Source organism: Fukomys damarensis, unplaced genomic scaffold, assembly GCF_012274545.1.
Source record: "Fukomys damarensis isolate Sample0158 unplaced genomic scaffold, DMR_v1.0_HiC HiC_scaffold_24, whole genome shotgun sequence".
Lineage (NCBI taxonomy): Eukaryota > Metazoa > Chordata > Mammalia > Rodentia > Bathyergidae > Fukomys > Fukomys damarensis.
The window spans coordinates 42,010,483-42,031,836 of NW_022900936.1; the positions used below are offsets into that span (position 1 = coordinate 42,010,483).

Below are 21,354 nucleotides of genomic sequence, written 5' to 3' on the forward strand. Positions count from 1 at the left end.
TGAGAAGCAGCTGGTAAAAATTTTTTTTCCAAATTTGTACCAAAAGGTACAAGATCCCAATGATGAATGTAAGTACTGTATACCTAAAAAGTACCAATAACCTCAATGAGAAATAAAAGTGTCAGGCTAAAGACATTCCAATAGTCAATTTAAAATTATACTGCAAAGCAATAAATCAATAGTAACAAAAAGAACATGGTATTGGCACAAGAAATAGACATACAAATTAATGGAATAGAATAGAAGACATAGAAAAAAGTCATGTACCTAAACCTGTCTTATTTTGTAGGTTGTCTTTTAGTTCTGTTGATGGTTTATTTTGCAGGGCAGAGCTTTTTAATAAGATGAAATCCCAGTTGTTGATTCTTTCTGCTAGTTCTCATGCTACCGAGGATTTGTTCATGAAGTTTTTCCTGTGCCAATGTCTTCAAGAGTTCTGCCTAACTTATCTTCCAGCAAGTGTAGTGTTTCTGTTTTAATATTTAGATCTTTAATCCACTTGGATTTTAGTTTAATGCATGATGAAAGATAAAGGTCTAGTTTTAATCTTTGGCAGGTTGAAATCCAGTTTTTCCAACACCATTTATTAAAGAGGCTATCTTTCCTCCAGTGAGGATGGTTGTCTCCTTTGACAAAGATGACATAGCTGAGTACATCTGGAATTGTTTCGGTATTTTCCAATCTATTCCACTGATCCTCAGATCTTTTTCTTTGCCAGGATACCATGCTGTTTTATCACAGTGGCTTTGGAGTATAGTTTCAAGTTGAGAATTGTATACCCCCTGCCATGTCTCAGTTGCTGAATGGCTTTTGCTATTCTAGGTCTCTTCTGGTTCCAAATGAATTTTTGGATTATTTTCTCTAGTTTTGTGAAATATACTCTTGAAATTTCAGTTGGCATTGCATTGAATCTGTATAGCAGTTTTGGTAGTATGGCCATTTTCACTATGTTGATTCTTCCTACCCAGGAGCAGTGGATATCTTTCTACCTGCTTGCATCCTCTTTGATCTGACATTTTTTGTTTAGGATTGCTTTGGCTACTCTGGGTGTTCTGTGTTTCCATGGGAATTTTAAGATTATTTTTCCTAGTTTTGTTAAAAGTGCCACTAGAATTTTTTTTTTCTTTTTATAACTGCGTTAGTCACCAGGAACATGGTAACGACAGAGATAGGTGAATCAAAGTTTCCTGAGTATGAGGCTCAGGAATGTACTTTTTTATATAAACTTGTTTTTTCCATTAAGTTTATTGGCACATTTTAGGTATACAATAAATACAGTTACATTTGTCATTATGATCTTGTGCATTTTCATGATGTATCTTGGTTCTTATTTTTTCCCATTTCCTTGCCCTCCCTTCACCCCCTCCATCCTTCCCTATTTACAAAGACTTTGTTTCCATGCTTTTCTATTTCTCATATGATGGCAATTTTATGGAATCTTTAGATTACTTTTGTTAATGTGGCCATTTTAGAGATGGACAAATGAGGGGAGAGGAACTGTAGGTAAAAAGAATTAGGATGTGTTGTTTGCATGTGCTAGTTCCTGACAATGAATGTAACCTTTATGCACTGCAAACATATACTAATAAAATTTTTTTAAATTGAAAAATATATTTAAAATACCATTAAAATTGCACAAACATGGAAAAAAACAGTATTAATTCTGTCAGTCCATGAACATGGGAAGATAGTTCATTTTCTAGTATCTTTTTCAATTTCTTTCTTTGGAGTTCTGTAATTTTTGTTGCAGAGGTATTCCACCACCTTTGGTTGAATTTTAGGTATTTTCTTTCTTTTTCCTTTTCTTTTTTTTTTTCTGTGTGTGTGTGTGTGTGTGTGTGTGTGTGTGTGTGTGGTACCAGGAATGGGACTCGGAACCTTGTGCTTCCAAGGCAAGCAGTGGAACCACTGGGCTAAATCCCTGGCACCAGGTATTTTCTTTTTTAAAGCTATTGTGAATGAAATTTTTCAAAACAGTTTCTTTTTAAGCTAGTTCATTAGTGTGTAAAAAGCTATTGACTTCTTAATGTTGATTTTGTATCCTGTAGAATCAGTTTTAAGAGAAAATATAGTAATGATGTCAACATTACAATTCTTTAATATTTTTAATTAATATTAAAATTCACTTTTAAGTTTTATTAAACAACTAACTTATTTAAGCTTCGGTTTGCTAAACTTTAAAATTGTGACAATCTTCATTTTGGGTTATTAGATTGAAAATAATGTGATGTACATTATATGAGGTATATATTTTAGTACAATTTATTGAATCTTTTGAAGATTATTTCTATTTTTATTTCCATTTTATTGATTTTTATTAGTGTACATTGTAGTCCATAATGATTATCTTTTTGTGGGAAATTGGTACTTGTACATATAAATCTTAAAAATTATTACCCTAAAAATTCATTAAGGCCTTATTTCTTATTTCTCATTCATTAGGTTATTGGTACATTTTAGATATACAATATGATGACATTTATCATTGGGAACTTTTGCCTTTATATGATATATCTTACTTTTTTCCCTATTCTCCTGCCCTCCCTTCAACCCTTCCACCCCTGCCTATTTACAAAGACTTTGTTTCTGGTTTTTTCCTTTTCTCATATTTTTCCTTTTCTCATATTTTTTCCTTTTCTCCTTTCCTTTCCCCTACTTCTGCTATTTCCCCTTCTTCTTCCAATTTGGACCTTTTCTTCTAGTTTCACATTATCCATTGTACATTTTAATCCTCATTTACACTTTTTTATCAGAGAAACTTTTTGGTATTTAAACATGTGTATCTATTTATTTCATGTAGGATTATGGTCTCAATGTGCATCCATTTAGCTATAAATGTCACTAGTCTCTAATTCTTTGTAATTTAGTAGTACTTCATTTTATATATTTTAAAAAAGAATACATCTTCCTCTACTCATTAGTTGATAGGCAATTGGGTTGTGTCTAAGTTTAGGTTATTAGAAACTGTGCCACTATAACCATGGGTGCACATATATCTCTGTGCTATGATTCTTTTAATTCCTTTGGAAAGATACTCAGCTGGGGAATAGTTGGGTCAAAAGGGACCTCTAATCATATTCAATACAAAAAGGGGCATCTGAAATGAATAGACATTTCTCAGAGAAAGAAGTACAAACAGTAAATAAACATATGAAAAAATGTTCAACATTACTGGTCATTCATGAGATGCAAATGAAAGCAATGCTGAGATTGCACCTCACTCCAAAAAGAATGGCTGCTATCAAGAAATTGACCAATAATAAACACTGGTGGGGTTGTGGGGACAAGGAACTCTTCTGCAATGTTTGTGTGAGTGTAGACTGGTGTAGCCTCTTTGGAAATCAGTATGGAGATACCTCAAAAAGCTATAGTTAAAGGTCCTATTTGACCCAGATATTCCCCTGCTGGGTATCTACTCATTGTCTTTTTTTTTTTCTCATTGAATTTGTTGGTACATTTTAGGTATGCAGTACAGTTACATTCATCATTGGGATCTTGTACCTTTACATGACAGGTCTTGGTTCTCATTTTTTACCCTTATCCCTGCCCTCCCTTCACCCCTCCTCCTTTCTCTGTTTACGAATACTTTATTTCCATTTTCTCTTTTCCTTTCTTTCCTTACATTCCCACTTTCCCTCCACCTTTGGCCCTTTTCTTCCTATTTCATGTTATCAATTATACCATTAGGATTTTATGTACAATTATAGTTTTTTACACCAGAGAAACTATTCAGTATTTACATGTGTGACTTATTTATTTCACTTAAATTGTATCCTCAGTATGCATCCATTTTCCTATGAATGACTCTAATTTCTCATTCTTTATGGCTGAGTAGTATTCCTCATTAGGTCTTAATAAGGATCAAAATAATTAAAACAATTTACTCTTTCCCCATCTCCACATAAGCATAAGAAAATAATATTCATCTACTTGTGAACTTAATTAATTCACATTTTTTTCTTATTTCATTACATGATATTTGGTAAGTTATTTAAGATTCAGTACATGTAGAAATCAGAAACGTTTGTATTAAGACCATTTTCAAAAATATGGTAATCTATTCAGCAATCACTTTTTTGAAAGGCAAAGCTAAGATTTGGAAGGCTTAAAAGAGGATAGATATCAGAAATACAATTCTACTAAAAGCTGAGCTGAATATATAATTCTTAACAAGCATTACTAAAGTCTTGAAGTTGTTCAGTCAGCCTGTGATCTTACTAACTCCAGAAAGTGTAATTTGTGTCTTTTTTTCTCCAGTTTTCTGAAAATCAGAAGTAAATTAACATTTCCCTTCTGTGACCTAAAATTAGTTCCCCCCCAGGATAATATAAATATATGCTATATTTACAACATTGTTCTCACACTATGTCAGATGTTTTCTTAATGAATTATTAAGAAAACAAGTTCATTAAATATATTCCAGACATATACTTGAGGTCTCATATGTTGAAGCCTCATTTTTAATGAAATTTTGTCTAGAGTAGATATCTGTGAATACAGAATGCAGTATTGGGGGCATATATTGAACTGTAAATTTTTTCTCACATTCCTTACTGTAATTCGTTAACTGTGGAAAATGTGTGCCTAAAGCATATTGATATCGTTCTTTTCAATATGCTAATAAATAGTATCAAAAATTCAATTCATAAAAGCAATTTTCTCAATAATAAGTTGAACACGGGGGATATGATGGTGCATAGCAGTCAGCCCAGCTCCTAGATAGGCAGAGATAGGAAGATCATTTGAATTCTTGAGTTTGAGGTCAGCCTGTGACAACAAAGTGATGTCCTGTCTGGAACAAAACAAAACTTCACAGCCAGGGATGGTGGCTCATGCCTGTAATCCCAGCACTCAAGAGGCTGAGGCAGAAGGATCGCTATGAGTTTGAGACCAGCCTTGGCTACACAGTGAGTTCCAGGCCAGTCTCAACTACATAATGAGACCCTGTCTCAAAAAAACAAAAAACAAAACAAAACAAAACAAAAAACCCAAAAAACTTCACAACATCAAAATAATAATAATAATAATCTATTAGAAGCCTAAGAGGACCAAATTGGAATCTTCATCATCCAATATTAGAAAAATGATTTGAATAATTTATTATTTTAGAGGCTGTAAAATACAGATTAGAGTTCAAGAAATATTTTATTTTTGTTTTTTAAATTAATTTTATCGGTACAAATTAAATATATACATGATAATCACATTCATCAAAGGGAATTTGTACCTGTCCATGATATAGCTTTGTTCCTCTTTCTCTCCCATTCACCATCACTCTCTTCAATCTCTCCTCCTCCATTATTTACAGAAGCTTTGCTTCCATTTCTTCTTATATCAAGTTTTTCCTCCCTCCCTTTCATGGTTTCCCTTTTATTTTGAGCAGATTCTTCCTATTTTATATTATCTGTTATACATTTTGGTTCTTATTTACCTATTCTCTCTTTCAGAAGATTTAGTGTTTCTATTTTAATATTTACATCTTTCATCCATTTTGACTTTAGTTTAGTGCACGATGAGAGACATGGGTCTTGTTTAAATCTTTGGCGTGTAGAAACTCAGGTTTTCCAGCACCATTTATTAAAGATCCTATCCTTCCTCCAGTGAAAGTGTTTGGCCCCTTGGTCAAAGATGGGGTGACTGAGTGTGTTTGGTGTTTTTTCTGCCTCTTCTAGTCTGTTCCATTGATCCTCAGGTCTATTTTTTTCCAGTACCATGCTATTTTTAGTATGTGCTAGGACCATTTAGCTATTTTTAAGCTTTGTAATATAGAAAAAATATTTTTAAATAAACAGAATTACCTAAACTTATGTATATTTAACAACAATGTAAAATACTGATATTTACAAATGAACAGAATTTATAAAAAAATGAAGATGGGGCTGGATATTTGGCTCAGTGTTTTCACTGCCTGTCTCTCAAGCGCAAGGGCCCGAGTTTGATTCCAGGTAATGAAGCAAATTTAGAAATTAGTATAGCCCTTGTACCCTAAAGGCCATTTTTAAGTGAGGAAAATATGCAATTAGGAAACAAATTCTGTTTTTCGTTTACTACTATATATGATGGGACTTGGTATTAGTCGTTTTTGTCATTGTGACAAAATACCTGACATCTGCTTAAGCAGGAGAAGTTCATTTTGCTCCTGATTTCAGAGGGTTCATTCAGTCCATGATTGATTGACACTAAAACAGAAATGGCATCATGGAAACACATTGGTGGAGAAAAACTACTCAACACATAGCAGGAAGACAGAGAGAATGGGGAGAGAGAGAGAGAGAGAGAGACAGAGACAGAGAGCTAGAGAGAGGAATAGGGACAGGGAGAAAAGCGAAGAGAGGAGAGAAGAGAAGAGATGCACCCCCTAAAGTGGCACTGCCACTGCCCAGTGACCTACCTCCTCCAACTAGGACCCACCTCCTAAAAACACATTAAAGTTTGAACTAATCATTCAACTGATTCATTCACTAATGAGGTTGCCATTCCCCTGGGATCCATTCATGAGGGGCATTTTACATCCAAACCATAACAGACTTATTTAAAATATAGGCGATGATCCTAATGAGATGATTGATAATGTGAAATAGCAAGAAAAGGGCTAAAGGTGTAGGGAAAATGGGAAGGGTAGGGGAAAGGTAACAAGGGAAAAAATATGAGAAAATGGAAATAAAGTGTTTGTAAATGGGGAGGGTAGGAGGGGGTGAAGGGAGGGCAGGGACAGGGGAAAAATGAGAACCAAGTCCTGTCATGTAAAGGTACAAGATCCCAGTAATGAATGCAACTGTACTGTGTACCTAAACTCAATGAGGAAAGAAAATATAGGTGATGTACAATTAATTGTTCAGTGGAGTATTAGAAACATAAAAATAATGCCCATATTTTATTCAGTAGTCATTCAATCATATTTTTTCATAATTGTATTTGCATATTTTATAAGTTTTGAAAGGATTATAATACTAGCCTTGAGTGTTAAACAATTATAAAGCAAATTTAGTACACTGATACTAAATAAATTGCTTTATGGTATTGCACATTAAAGTGATTACATGTGAAAGATTATAATAAGATTATACATATGAAAAAGATGTTCAAGAACTCTAATGAATTAATATGTTTAAACCAACTTCTAATTTGTATGGTTTTCTTTGTTATAATTTATCCATAAAACACCATTTAATACATTATTATATTATAATGTAAGAATATTAATGATGTTCCCAACAGAGATACATTTATTTGTTGGAGTTTATTAATAGTGACTGTGTCTCAGTTTAAATACTGAATTATTTACCATGTCATCAATTACTGTTTGAGCTCATAAAATAAACTTATATTTCTTAGTTATATCTATATGTATCTGTCACTTTAAAAGTATAATTTAGTCCAACTAGAAATTTTCACTAAATAATGAGGAATTTAAATATAGTTTATCAAGTCCTTATTTCCTTAGAAGAACCAAACTCATCAATCTGATGAATTTTTAAAAATACTTTAAGGCAATATTTAGAAACAAACAAAAAAAAACTTTATTTTACTAAGGATTGGACTCAGGGCCATCACACTAAGCTCTATCCCCAAATCTTTTTAACATTATTTTGTATGGAGACAGTGCCTGGCTAAGCCACCAAATTACCTAGGCTGGGTTCAAACTTGCAGTCTTTCTGCTTTAACTTCCCAGAGTGCTGGGATGACAGGTGTATATGATTGCTCCTGGACTATTTTAATTTTTGATTTTTTTCTAAGAAATTTAAATTTCCATCCTCCCAGGCCTGTGAGGCTGAGGCAAAAGGACTGAAAGGTCAAATCAGCTTGAGCAAAAATGTGAGTTAGAATACAAGGCCCTTTATTCAGTCTCCAGTTCTGTGAATGAATGAAAGGAAGGAATGAATGAATAAAAGAAGAAAGGAGGAAGGAAGGAGGGAAGGAGGGAGAGGGAAAGAGAAGAAAAAAAGGAAATGAAAGAAAGAAAGAAGAAAAGAAAGAAAAAGAAAGGAAAGAAAAGAAGGAACAAAGGAAATGCAGGGAAAAAGAAAAAGTATCACAGTGAGTCATTTTTTAAAATACTATTTTTACCTATGATTGTATATTTAATACATTTCTGATGATGAATCAGGAAGATATATTGAATTCAGAATGATATATTTTTCATTATTTTTCTTTACAGTTGTTGATCTGACATCTTATTTCACAGGGAGGAAAGGCCCACTTCTTAATAAGACTAACATTTATTTATTTAATACCCCAATATAACAACTTTAGAGTATCAGTACTGTTACAACAATATCATAACTAAAACAGTTTAATAATTTTTATAGGTTTTTCTTTTTTAATCTTTAATATAAATTTCCTATTAGGATGGAAGTTAAACTACTGTGTTTTAAAGCCAAGATAATTAGTTATTATTGAAGCTATGTCTCTAACTCAAACAGGTTTCTTTGTATTTCTTTTAAATTTTACAGAATTATTTTAAATGCTAACGTCATTTTCTAATAATTTACATACAAGATTCCAAAGCTAATCTGAAGTGTGTGATGTACTTAAATGTCCATTTTCTAAGCATATTGTGTTCATCCTATTGATTCTCTCATCAAGGATGTCAATTACAATCAGTACTTTTTATTCTCAAATTTGTTCTTGCTTTATTTTTCATACATTTCTTCTCCTTACTTTTTTCACTTAAAAACATATTGTGAAATATCTCCATTGTAGTATTTATAGTTAAACATAATTCCTTTTCACAATTTCATAATACCCACATTGAATGTAGCATTTTATTTATCCTGCCCTTATTAATGGACAGACATTTAGATTATTCCAATATTCAGAGAAATGTCTCAAAGAGTAGTTCTGTAAATATGCCAGTTTGTGTAGTAAATCTCTTAGAGTTTAAAAAGCCAGAGAATAAATGAATACATAACTTTTGTTAAATTGTTAAGTTTACTTATAGGGCTGGGGATTTAGCTCAGCGGTTCGGTGGCCTACCTTGCAAGTGCACGGACCTGAGTTCAATCCCCAGTACCAAAAAAAAAAGAAAAAAAAAAGTTTACTTCCATAACTTTGTACCACTTCATTCAAGTGCTTTCTCCCAAACACTAACCAATGGGGTGTTATTAAAATTTTGGAATTTTTTCTTAATGATATAACTTAATTTATATTTCTTGTATAATGTATGAATTTTAATTTCTATATCAAATAGTAGTATTTAAAAAGAACACTTAAGCTTCTTTGTGTTTCATTTAACATTATAGATTTGAGATGCATCCATAAAATGATAAGTATTTTGTGAAAGGTACAAAGAAAATTAAACATTGGAATGTTAGCACAAGGTTATTTTAAGCTTGGTTTGGATTTCCTAAAAAATTTAATAAAATGAAGAAATATGGACAGGATTCTGAAAGTAAACTATTTAAATTAAATATCATAAATATGATATAAAAGAAATAATCTTAGTAATGATAAGTAATAATTTATATTTCACAGAACTGAAAAAATAATCCAAAAATTCATTTGGAAACAGAAGAGACCTAGAGTAGCAAAAGCCATCCTAGGCAACAGAGACATGTCAGGGATTATAACAATTCCCAATTTGAAACTATACTACAAAGCCACTCTGATAAAAACAGCATGATCCTGGCAAAGAAAAAGACCTGAGGATCAGTAGAAAAGATTAGAAGATACAAAAACAACTCCAGATGTATTCAGCTTCCTCATCTATGACAAAAGAGCCAACCATCCTCACTGGAGGCAAGATATCCTCTTTAATAAATGGTGTTAGAAAAACCAGATTTCAACCTGCCACAGATTAAAACTGGACCCTATCTTTCACCACGCACTAAACTAAAGTCCAAGTGGATTAAAGATCACTAAAATTGCAAAAAAAAAGAGTCATTAAATTTGCTGGAAGATAAGTTAGGCAGAACTCTTGAAAACATTGGCATAGGAAAAGACTTTATGAACAAATCTCCAGTAGCATGGGAACTAGCAGAAAGAATTAACAACTGGGATCTCATCTCATTTAAAAGCTTCAGCACTGCAAAAGAAACCATCAACAGAACTAAAAGACAACCTACAATGTGGGATAAAATTTTTACCAGCTGCTTCTCAGACAAAGGACTATTATCTAGAATATATAAAGAGCTCAAAAAATCAGACCTCCCAAATATAAAGACCTGATTAAAAAATGGGCATCTGAAAGAACAGACATTTTTCAAAGAAGTCAAAGCATCAAGTAAATATATGAAAAAGTGTTCCACATCACTGATCATTCCAGAGAAGCAGATGAAAACAACACTGAGATTCCACCTCACCCCACAAAGAATGCCTGCTATCAAGAAATCAAAAAATAACAAATGTTGGTGGGGTTGTGGGGAGAAAGGAACCCTTCTCCATTGTTGGTGGGAATGCAGACTGATGCAACCACTATAGAAATCAATATGGAGATACCTCAAAGAGCTTGGACTAGAGATTCCATTTGACCCAGCCATCCCTCTGCTGGGTATCTTTATAAAAGAATTAAAAGAATCATATCACAGGGATATATGCACACCCATGTTTACAGCGGCACAGTTTGCAATGTCTAAAACTAGGAAACAGCCCATTTGCACATTAGCTGGAGACTGGATAAAGAAGATGTGGTTTTTCTATAAAAGGGAATACTACTCAGCCACAAAGAATGAGAAATTTGAGTCATTCTTAGGAAAATGGATACATATTGAGGATATACTCCTAAGTGAAATAAATAAGTCCCACGTGTAAATACTGAATAGTTTCTCTGGTGTGAAAAACTATAATAGTACATAAGATCCTAATGAAATAGATCCAATGTGAAATAGGAAGAAAAGGATGAAAGGTGTAGGGCAAATGGGAAGGGTAGGGGAAAGATAATAAGGGAAAAGAAAAAAATGAGAAAATGAAAAAATGGAAATAAAGTATTTGTAAATAGGGAAGGGAGGAGGAGGGGGTGAAGGGAGGGCAAGGAAAAAGGGAAAAATTAGAACCAAGACCTGTCATGTAAAGGTACAGGATCCCAATGATGAATGTAATCGTACTGTATACCTATAATGTACCAATAAACTCAATGAGAATAAAAAGAAAATAATATGGATACAATTCTGAAAATAAACTATTTAAGTTAAATATCATCATATGATATAAAAGAAATAATCTTAGTAATTATAAATAATAATTCACAGTAAATAATTTACATACTGTACAATTTTGTAGATCACTAGGATATGTTTAAAAGAAAGAAAAGCTTATATATTATCTTATAATTACAATATATATGTATCCTATTATATATTTGTAATGTTATATGTTCCCCCCATGGTAGATGTAGATTTACCAAAATATAGGAATCTAGCATGTTGAACTTCATATCATAAAGATCAAAACCATTTTAAAGAAAAATACCTTCCTCTAATAAAACCAAAGATGGTGAGTTCTGGCTTGTATTCTTGGAATATTTGAGCTTTTCCTATGTTTTTTTAACAGTGTATTTTAAAGCCTTGTTGTGATTGAATAGAGTAGGTCTCAAAGCTATTTCATTAATATGGCAACAATTGTCCTTTTCAGAAAGAATTGTTTTTGTTTTTGTTTTGAAATAAAAATTTGAAGAAAGGATTATGGAAAATGATTTATGACAATTAATTCTTATTTTCTTTCCTTTCAGCACCATCTCTGATAGGTATGGTAAGGAAGGACTGGGCATCCCAAAATAGCATTGCCCTATCATGGCAAGCACCTGCTTTTTCCAATGGAGCAATTCTGGACTACGAGATCAAGTACTATGAGAAAGTAGGTCTTATTTAGAACTTCCTAAAAAAATTATATACATATATATATATATGATACATATTATATTATATATACATATATAGATAAAAAATTATATACATACATATATATATACATATATACTAAGCATGTTTTTATACTATTTTATTTTACCATAAAATCCACTTTTATTTGACTTATCTTAATACTTGCTCTTGTGTCTTTTATTTTATTTGTATTAAAATGGAAAATGCCAGATGTTCTTCTCTATCATATTTTACTCTACGGAGCTTTATAAAACAGTAATATAAGAAAGAGAAACTCCTTCACCTTATAGTTTAGTTGCTCTAGCACTGTTTCTAGGATTCAGTTGACAAGAAATTGTCAACTTGGATTACCACAACCTAAAAGCAAATGTATAACACATATCCTTTGCCAATGAATTTAAAATTATATTCCAATAGATTAGAAAGAATGTATTAAGAAATAACAGAAAATAACTAATGAAGTCAGAATTTTCTTTACATTCCATTTATTCATTTTATCTTATAAGAAGCTGGCAAGACAAGTTTACATGATAAATCAATTAAAATTTTTATTTTCCATTTTGTCATTTAAAGTTGTTCTCAACTATTATATTTTCCCAAATTATGTACTTCCTTAATTTTAATGTATTCATCTTCTTTCTTTATAATTTTCCTTCCATACCCTTCACAGTTGTAACTTTCTTCATATGAATGTTACAGCAAGCCATACAGTCAATTATGGTATGTCTGGTATTGCCTAACAGACCCATGTGATATTGCACCAGTACTGCTACTAGACTACTGACAAAGCGAACATTTAAAAAAATTAATGTACAGATTACTTATACAGTCTACCAAAAATATGTATATATACTTCAGCAGTTTGCCATACTAATAAATATCTAGAAGCCAATGGCCACCACCTTGAGCTCCTCTTTTAATCGTAGAGGCCAAAGTTAAATTGTATTAATCTCACAATGTCTCAAAAATTTAGTATTATACAAACTTTTCTTTTCCTAATGCATGTATATTTTTGGCAGACTCTGTTTTTCTGCAGTTTATTGCAATAAGAAAGAATGACATTTCTGTAAGTTACTTGAATCCAAGGAAATAAGGAAGTTCAAATTTTCCTTCTGATGTTTTGAAATTTGAGTCTGCTGATATAAATTAACAAAAGACACTTTAGCAGGAGAAAAGGTTTGCTCAGTTATTAACATGTATGTATGCACAGGAGCCGCTAAGGTATGAAACTCAAGGGAAGGCCAGATGGTTGAGATGTAAATGCTCTCTTCCTAGGCGACAGAGAAGTGGGACATGTAGAAATTTCAGAGACTTAGTAAATGATTTTTAGAGGACATGAGATTAGAAGACCAGACAATGGCCTGAGACAAAGTGTTTCTGAATTCTACATGTGCTATTTGACTTTCAGTCTCTTGCACTGTGATATGAATTTAATCTTTCTTAATTTATGAAATTGCAGTTAAAAGATGGATGGCAATTATGTTTCTTTTGGAAGATCTGGTTTTTAGGTAGATTGGAGATTTTCAGGAAAAGTACTTCCTGCATTGCTGCTCTTTTGGTGCCCTCATTTTGAAGTCAAAAGAAGAATATTTTGGATATTATTTTCTAAGCCCTTAACAAGAACATCATAAATAAATTTAAAATTTCTCTAAAGGGAAAAGAGGATAAATGGAACCTAACCTTTGTTGTACTGCTTCTTGAGTAAATGTAGGATGGATAAAGGGAGAGGAAACTCATCTTCATGAATGTATTCATTTTGACACTTAAGTAATTTCAGCATCACGTAGTCAAAAAAAGCTGACATTATTATTAGAAAATGTGGATAAATCCACAATTTAAGAAAAGAAGAACTTACTGAGCTTAAATTAGATTACACATTTTGCACATTAGCCAGGCCAGCATGGGCTCAAAGTCTAGTAGGGCTGACCCTTCAATTTTTACAGCTTGCATGTACCATGCAGCTACAAGACAACATGTATTTTCTGTCCACTAACTTAAATTGATCTTCATGTATTCAAAATGTATGATTGCCTAAAAACCAATGCCTTACATAGAGACTAATAATTTTTCTGAATGAAATTATTTCTGTTTCAGAAAAACATTGTGTTATAACTCATGCATAGAAAAATCATCAACTCATTTTATAGTTACTTAACACTTCATATTTTTGAGAATCAAAATAACCTGCAATAATTCCCAGTAAGGACAGACCATAGATATTCAATAAAAAGACAGCAATCTCCATCTAACTAAAATGTAGAAAATCAATGTAATTCTACAGTATAGTAATTAACATCATATCCATCTTCACTCATCAATATGTAGCATTTGGATTTGTTATGTAAGTTGTATTTTAGTGATAAAATAGTATTGCGAAGGCATTTATTTTATAAGAAAATGGCAATGGTGCAGTGATAACAAATTAAACATCTAGTTTTAAGCCAAAGATTCCTAATTCATGTTCTGACTCTGAATCTGACTCTGACTCATGTTCTTGACAAGGAAAAAGTCAATAAATCTCCTTGTCTCAGACATCATATCTGCAAAATAGAAATAAAGTTATCAACTTTTTTGTTGGGTTGTAAAGATTAATTATAAGCAGACCCCAAAATGCAAAATACTAAATCAGTATTTTAAAAAAGCACTTAAACATTAGGAAAATACTTACCATATAATATAGAATCAGAATACTGTAATATGGGAATTGTGCACAACTAAATACAAAATAATTTTCTTTTCAGATATAAATATACAATGTATAGACTATCAAAGATATTGAGGTATCAAAACTTTTCAGAGAGAGAATAAAACAATCAGGAACATTTAAAGTCTTCCTTACTGCTGGGGATTTAGCTCAGCTGTTCGGTAGCCTGCCTTGCAAGAGCAAGGACCCGAGTTCAATCCAGGGTACCAAAAAAAAAAAAAAAAAAAAAAAAAAAACATTTCCTTCAGATTTTTTTTTTAAAAAAAAAAAAAAAAAAAAAAAAAAAAAAAGTCTTCCTTACTATGACTTCAGATTCTCAGTATATATTTTATGTATCTCTATCCATAATATGATTTCTTCTGAGCAAATAAGGCAGCTTACAGTAGAACTCAGTTAAAAGTCTAAATTTTTCATTATTAGGAATCTAAATATTGTACAGAAAGAAAAACAGTATGTAATGTTAATATATATGTATACATATAGACATACGATAGCATTTTTAAAATGCAAATATCCCCTCATCAATGTGTATTCATGTATAATTATATAAGTAATAGAGGCATATAAAGTGTAATAGAATGCACACCAATGTGTTTCAAGCATTGCTTATCTGGGGCAAGTGGTGGTAGAGGCATTGAGACAGAGACAGGAGACAGAAGGAAGTAGCAAATCTGAATGAATGAGTACATTGATGGATGGATGGATGGATCCTAAGTAGCTTTAATATTTGCCTTTAGTAATTATCTACCCAAAAGTTGACCCTGAGACAGGGTTTTATTTGTAAGTGATTAATTAAGAAAATTAACAGAAGAACTGGTAAGAGAATGGGAGCAGAAGGACTGTAAAGGAAGATGCAGTGAAACTCATTGTGACTAATGGGAAAATCTGGAGTCTAAATTACTTCTCAGACATTATCCTGTGGAGACACGGAACATGGGTTTCTTTTTTTTGGTTCAACTCAGTCACTATGTATGGAACTTATTGGAAGTTCATAGATGGTGTGCAGAAAAAAATCATAGGTGCTACTAGTTCTCTGTAGTGGCTCCAGTAGCCCAAATCTGGGTCTATGAAGAGCATTCTAGATGCAAGCATTTAAAATTAAAACAAAGAAGCTGGAGGATGAGAACAGGAAAGACGTAAATGATCCCTGATGATCTGCTGGAATACCAATTATAATCTAAGGAAGCTCACTGCACAGAGAACTATTGGAAAATTAATCCTTGGCTTGTGATAATTTTCGTATATTTTGTCTTCCATCTTGGTGCCATGGCATTTATTATACTTTGCATTTGCTTTAACCAAAGTTACTCTATATTGATACCTAAAATTGAACTATAAATGATCAGTATTTTACCATTTCCTGAAAAATTCATGTTGTTTTATTAATTCTTATTGTTTTAAGTGCATTCTTTTATGTATAAATTAGGAAAGAAGTTAATTGGTTTAGAATGTAAAATGCCTACCAATATTTGAGGACCAGCAACATACCATTGTAATATTGACCTTTTCTCAAAGGATGTGATCTATTTTTTTTAAAAAAAGAACTGCTTCAAAGTTACAAAATTTGAGTTTGGTTCAGGTAGTAAATCATCTAAAATGAAGGGTCTAGAAAGATAATCTTTTATAATTCTAGGTATATCCATGTATAACTCTAGGTATATTGATGTCTGTACTGTTTTATAAATATATTATCTCATCCCTTAGATAGCTATAATTTTTCATTTAAGCCTACTGAAATTAAACACACACATACACTTTTTAAAATGCTTCACCATAGGGAATGGTATTCTGCGCATCATAACTATAAATGAAAATTAATAACATGCTATCATTGTCTTCTGTGTGTACGTGCATATTTGTGTACATGTGTGGCATCTCTGTGTGCCAGTATGTTAAGAATGGTATAGAGGGAAAAAGAGATTGTTGTGTTGGTTATGATCAGTTAGATATGCTCTATTTATGCTCCCCAATTTTTAGTTAATTTTATTTTCCCTTAGTGAATACAGCATGAATATAGAAAGTAACATTAGAATAATAAGGGATGTCACATATAAATGAAAAAAATTTTCTATTTTCTTATTTACTTACTAACAATACTTTTCTCCAAAATAAGAGCCTCTTAGAATGGGTAAACTAGGGCCAGGGATTTAGCTCAGTGGTGCCACCACCTGCCTTGTAAGCACAAAGTCCCGAGTTCAATCCCCAGTACCAAAAAAAAAAAAAGGAAACTAGGACATAACCTGTTCCCAACTTCTCAGTCTTCAACTTCAAGATGTTGAAAAATCACTGCAGTCACAAAAGATCAAATACCCTATTCAATACCAAGCATACTCTCTGTCTTAATGTATTTTATGCTATTATAACAGTATAACAGTACACCCAAGACTGGGTAACATATAAATAAGAGAAATTTATCTCTCATAATTCCAGAATATAGGAAATCCAAGATCATGACAGTAGAATTTGGGGATCAATGATGTAAGGGTCTGGACAGAGAGCTCCAAGTCTGGAGGGTAACCTAGGCTTCTCCTTGACATCTTTTCTCCGGGCTCTGGCACTATGGGGCTGAGATGGAAGGAACAGCACTCGTAATCTCCTAGATGCCTTTGGGGTAATTCTTCTATTGTCCTGATGAAAAGCCACTAGCTTCTTTCTGTCTATAGAAACCTTTTTACAAAAAGACAACACTAGCTTGGCCAAACCCTGGGTGTTTTCTCCTGAAAAAAATGTTTTTTTCATTCTCTAACACATATCAAGGTGAAGAATCCTTCATATCCATCAGTTGTTTTTCCCTTATGTAAATTCTATCTTTAAATAATTTCTTTTAACTTAAATTTTACTATAGTCAGATAAAAGAATTCCTTAAGCACCCTAAAGCTTTACTGCTCAGATATTCCTTCCACTAGAAGGTTATCATTGTTCAATTCTACAGTCACCAGAATTACCTTCGATACTCTGTTTGTAGGAATGTAGGCATTTTGCTTGGATTTATCTGTGAAGTCTTCCAGCCTCTACCCATTACTCAAGTTCACAACCCTTTCTGTGTATTCAAGGATTTGTCATAGCAATGTCTCTCTTAGAACCAATTTTATACCTTAGCCCATTTTCTGCTGCTATGAAAAGATCTATTTGTTTCTTATAGCTCTGGAAACTATGAAGTCCAAATTCTTGCTAGTGGCAAGTTACTGTCTAGAAAGAGCTGAATCTCCACTTCCTAGATGGCACCTTGAACGCTGTATCTTTTCAGAAGTGAAATGTTGTCTTTCACATGGCGAAAGACTGTAAGGGCAAGGAAAGAGCAAGAAGTAGCTAAATTTGTCCTTTTCTAGCAGCACTAATCCCAACCATGAAGGTGTAACCTTCAAAGTTTAATAATTTATCAGAGGTCCACCTCTTAATACTGTCACAACCACAGTTAAATTTCAACATGAGATCGGGAGGGGATTAACAGTTAAACCATAGCATCCTTCCTTCACCTCTAGTCTTCCCTTCTTTGTTTATCTTTTTTGTTCACATTATTAATTTTTCCTTCCATTTCCTGTTTTACCTTCTCTTCCCTCTTGTTTTCTTAATCTTTCTACCAAAAGGATTCTTTATTTTTTTGTTTCTTTGTTCCTTTAATATTTTTAGTGTATTTGGGCTACAGTAATAAAATATCATAAACTGTAACTTTTAAACAACTAACAGTTTCCACAGTTGAACACTGGCAGACTTGGTGCCTGGTGTGACCATACCTCCTGGCTTATAGACAACTATCTCCTTATTCATCCCCATATAGCAGAAGAGCAGAACTCTGTGAGGTCTCCTTTATAATGGTGTTAATCTTATTCATGAGGAATCTACCCCTCAAGATTGTATAACCTCTGAAAACTTTAGCGTATTAGTACCATCAGTTTGAAGGTTATTATTACTGTGCATGAATTTTAAGGGAATATGAGTATTTAGACTATATCACCTATTTAATCAAAATTAATCTTGATTGAGCTGGATGAAGTGACCCATTTCTGTAATCACAGGTACTTGGGTGGTAGAAGCAGGAGGATCATATATTTGAGGTCCACCTAGGCAATTTAGTGAGGTCCTATCTAAGAACAAAAAGTAAAAAGGGCTTGGGATGTAGTTTAGTGGTAAAACTCTTACCTAGCATGGGTGAGGCCCCGGGTTTAATCCTAGCACTGGGTTTAATCCCAGCACTGAAAAATAAAGCACCAAAACAAAAAAAAAAGTTAGCCTTGATTTATTTGTATAACAGATTCCTCTACTAATTTGTGAATTTCTTTCAACCACATTCTAGCTAAATTAATAAAATGTCCCCTTGCTTAGAACTTATTTGTAAGAAATGAAAAAGTCACCCAGCCACTATAAAATTACCTCTAATGATTAAAATATAAATAAGTAAAACAAAAGAAAGAAAGCTGGTGTGACTTTCTACTTCTATGTGTTTGTAAGATAATGTAATATACAAAGGACCACAAGCTGGGAGAACATTCTGTTACTAATATATATAAGTACATGAAAGCAAGGGATTTCTTTTGTCTAAAGTCATATCCCTAACACTCAGAAAGGTACCAAGCTAATAATTAATAGACAACAATTATTTACCAATTTAATGTAAGGGACTGTACTCTTAAGTGTTTTTGTGTGGATTAAATTATAATCCTTAACTATTTGTACCATTTAAAGTAGGTATCATTACTCCTCTTATTCTGCAATGATGAAACTAAGACACAAGGAGAGTATCCAATGTCACCAAAATGACACAAGCAGTAATCAGTAGTTAAACCTGGCTGGGACACCTTGCATCACAATAGCTTTCTCAGAAATGTCGGTGCTTTCTGCTGATGCTGATTTTATAGTTTTCCCAAGGCCAGATACTTCATTACTCTCCGATGCCCTTTTGCATCTGTGAAATGACAGCAAGAAAGCATACCCGTCTCACCAGGGTGTTGTACAGCTCCACTAATTACCAACCAGTAGCTCATTTTGCAATCATAAATCCCCCACAGCAGTCCATTTTTCTTATATTCAGTATCTAAAGACACCATGACTGGGAAAGTGTTTCTTTAAAATATTCCTGTTAATTTTTACTACCATCAGCAGTTTTTTTTAGTTTTTTTTTTTTTTTAAAGAAAACATCATGAGAAAGGAAACATTTGTAATATCCAGATGGTCAATAATTGTCTACATAAAATATTGAGTTAATATGACTTGTTATTGTTTCACCTATTCACAGATTATACTAATAGCTATCAGCTTTAATTAAAAATATATAATTTAATGACACTAACACCAATATATTACTCAAAGGTAATGAGAGTTGTGGAAAGGTTTTCATTATGAGAGATATTTTTATCACCAATCAGGGATGATTTAAAGTAGCCTCTTTGGAGACAATGAAGTTTTGATGTCCTTTTAAAAGTCACGTGCTACTTAATACAACTTTGCACCAATGTCCCTGTCTTCTTTTGTTCCCTTCTTATTCTACTTTCTCAAGATAGTTTTTCACAGATAACATTTCAATAAATGTCACTCATTTTTCTATAGATATGTAAATGAGTGAGTATGCAATGTTGTTTGTATAAAAATAAAATAATTGTTATAATAAGAGTCAGGAAAAAAATCCTCCTTATAAATACACAATCCTCATTTATTTCCTTTCTTTCCCTCTTCCCATTTCTTTCTCTTTTTTGTTCTCTCTCTCTGTCTCTGTCTCTCTGTCTCTGTCCCTCTGTCTCTCTCTCTCTCTCTCTCTCTCTCTCTCTCTCTGTCTCTCTCTCTCTCTCTTCTCCCTCAATACCAGGGATCAAACTCAGGACCTTGTTCTCATGAGTCAGGCATGGCACCACTGAGCTAAGTCCCAGGCTCCGGCATTCCTTATTTTCTTTGGTAGCTATTTCTTCACTTTTCCCAAGAAGAGACTTTTCTCTTCCAGGAATGCTAATCCTACCTCCTCCCACTCTTTAGGCACAGACACATTTCCTTTGTTTTCTGCCTCCTCTTTCTCTTGTAGCAGTGATGGAGAACATTTTAGAGCTTTCAGTACGCTATGGCACGTATGTCATAGGTTTGCCACCACTGCCTAAAACTGACTGGTACATTTTGTAAGGTAAACGTAAATTTACATTTAACCCTAAATGTGGTTTGCATACAAGGATCTAGGGAAATCCTAATGGATTACCTGGTTCATATGGGTATCTTTCGGATGCAGATTGAGCAAGTGAGTGGGAGGTAGACGTAGGATCAAATTTCACATTTCTATCACGTTATTCAACGGATGCCAGCACTCCTGGTCCATGAACCACATGGAGTTGTAAATTCTCTAGAGATTCTGCCTTGATGTTGCTTCACTTTATCAACACTGAATAAAGGGAAAATTAATGGTGATAGGAACTAATATGACTGTATTTTCATAATTCAATAGGACCTCTAGGGATGCTACATGATTTGCATACCAAAACCAAAAAGTTTAAAGTTTAATCTGAAGCAAAATGCAGTGAATAAAGACAACATCAAGTTCTCATATATTTCAGTGTTTTAATAGAATCAGCAAATTCTTGAGCTATATATGAAGTGTTTATGGTGTTTTTCCCATAATTCTTATTTGTTGCAGTGTGCACTGCAGAGAAATTGGATATGAACATTTGGTACTAGTTAAAGCAACATTACCTGAAAGAAAATGGACAGCCAGGGAATTTACTGATATAAATACTATGGCGGTTCCATACCTGGTTTCCATGCTGTGCAGCAACTATCACACCGTCTGTGGAAGCCTGAGAGCCAAGGGACCCCCTAATAGAGTTTATAGCAAAGATCCTCACGGTAGCAGGTTGGAAC

General features: G+C 33.0%; 1 protein-coding gene across 4 annotated transcripts in view; it reads left to right on the forward strand.

Annotated features, from left to right (window-relative positions):
- Epha6 (EPH receptor A6) overlaps window positions 1-21,354 on the forward strand; it is an 891,558-nt gene that overhangs the window by 506,129 nt on the left and 364,075 nt on the right. For all 4 annotated transcript variants that reach the window (XM_010644592.2, XM_033768075.1, XM_010644602.2 and 1 more), the window contains one exon: window positions 11,666-11,790. In XM_010644592.2, the coding sequence (XP_010642894.1) occupies window positions 11,666-11,790 (125 nt within the window). The remainder of the gene's footprint in view (window positions 1-11,665; window positions 11,791-21,354) is intronic.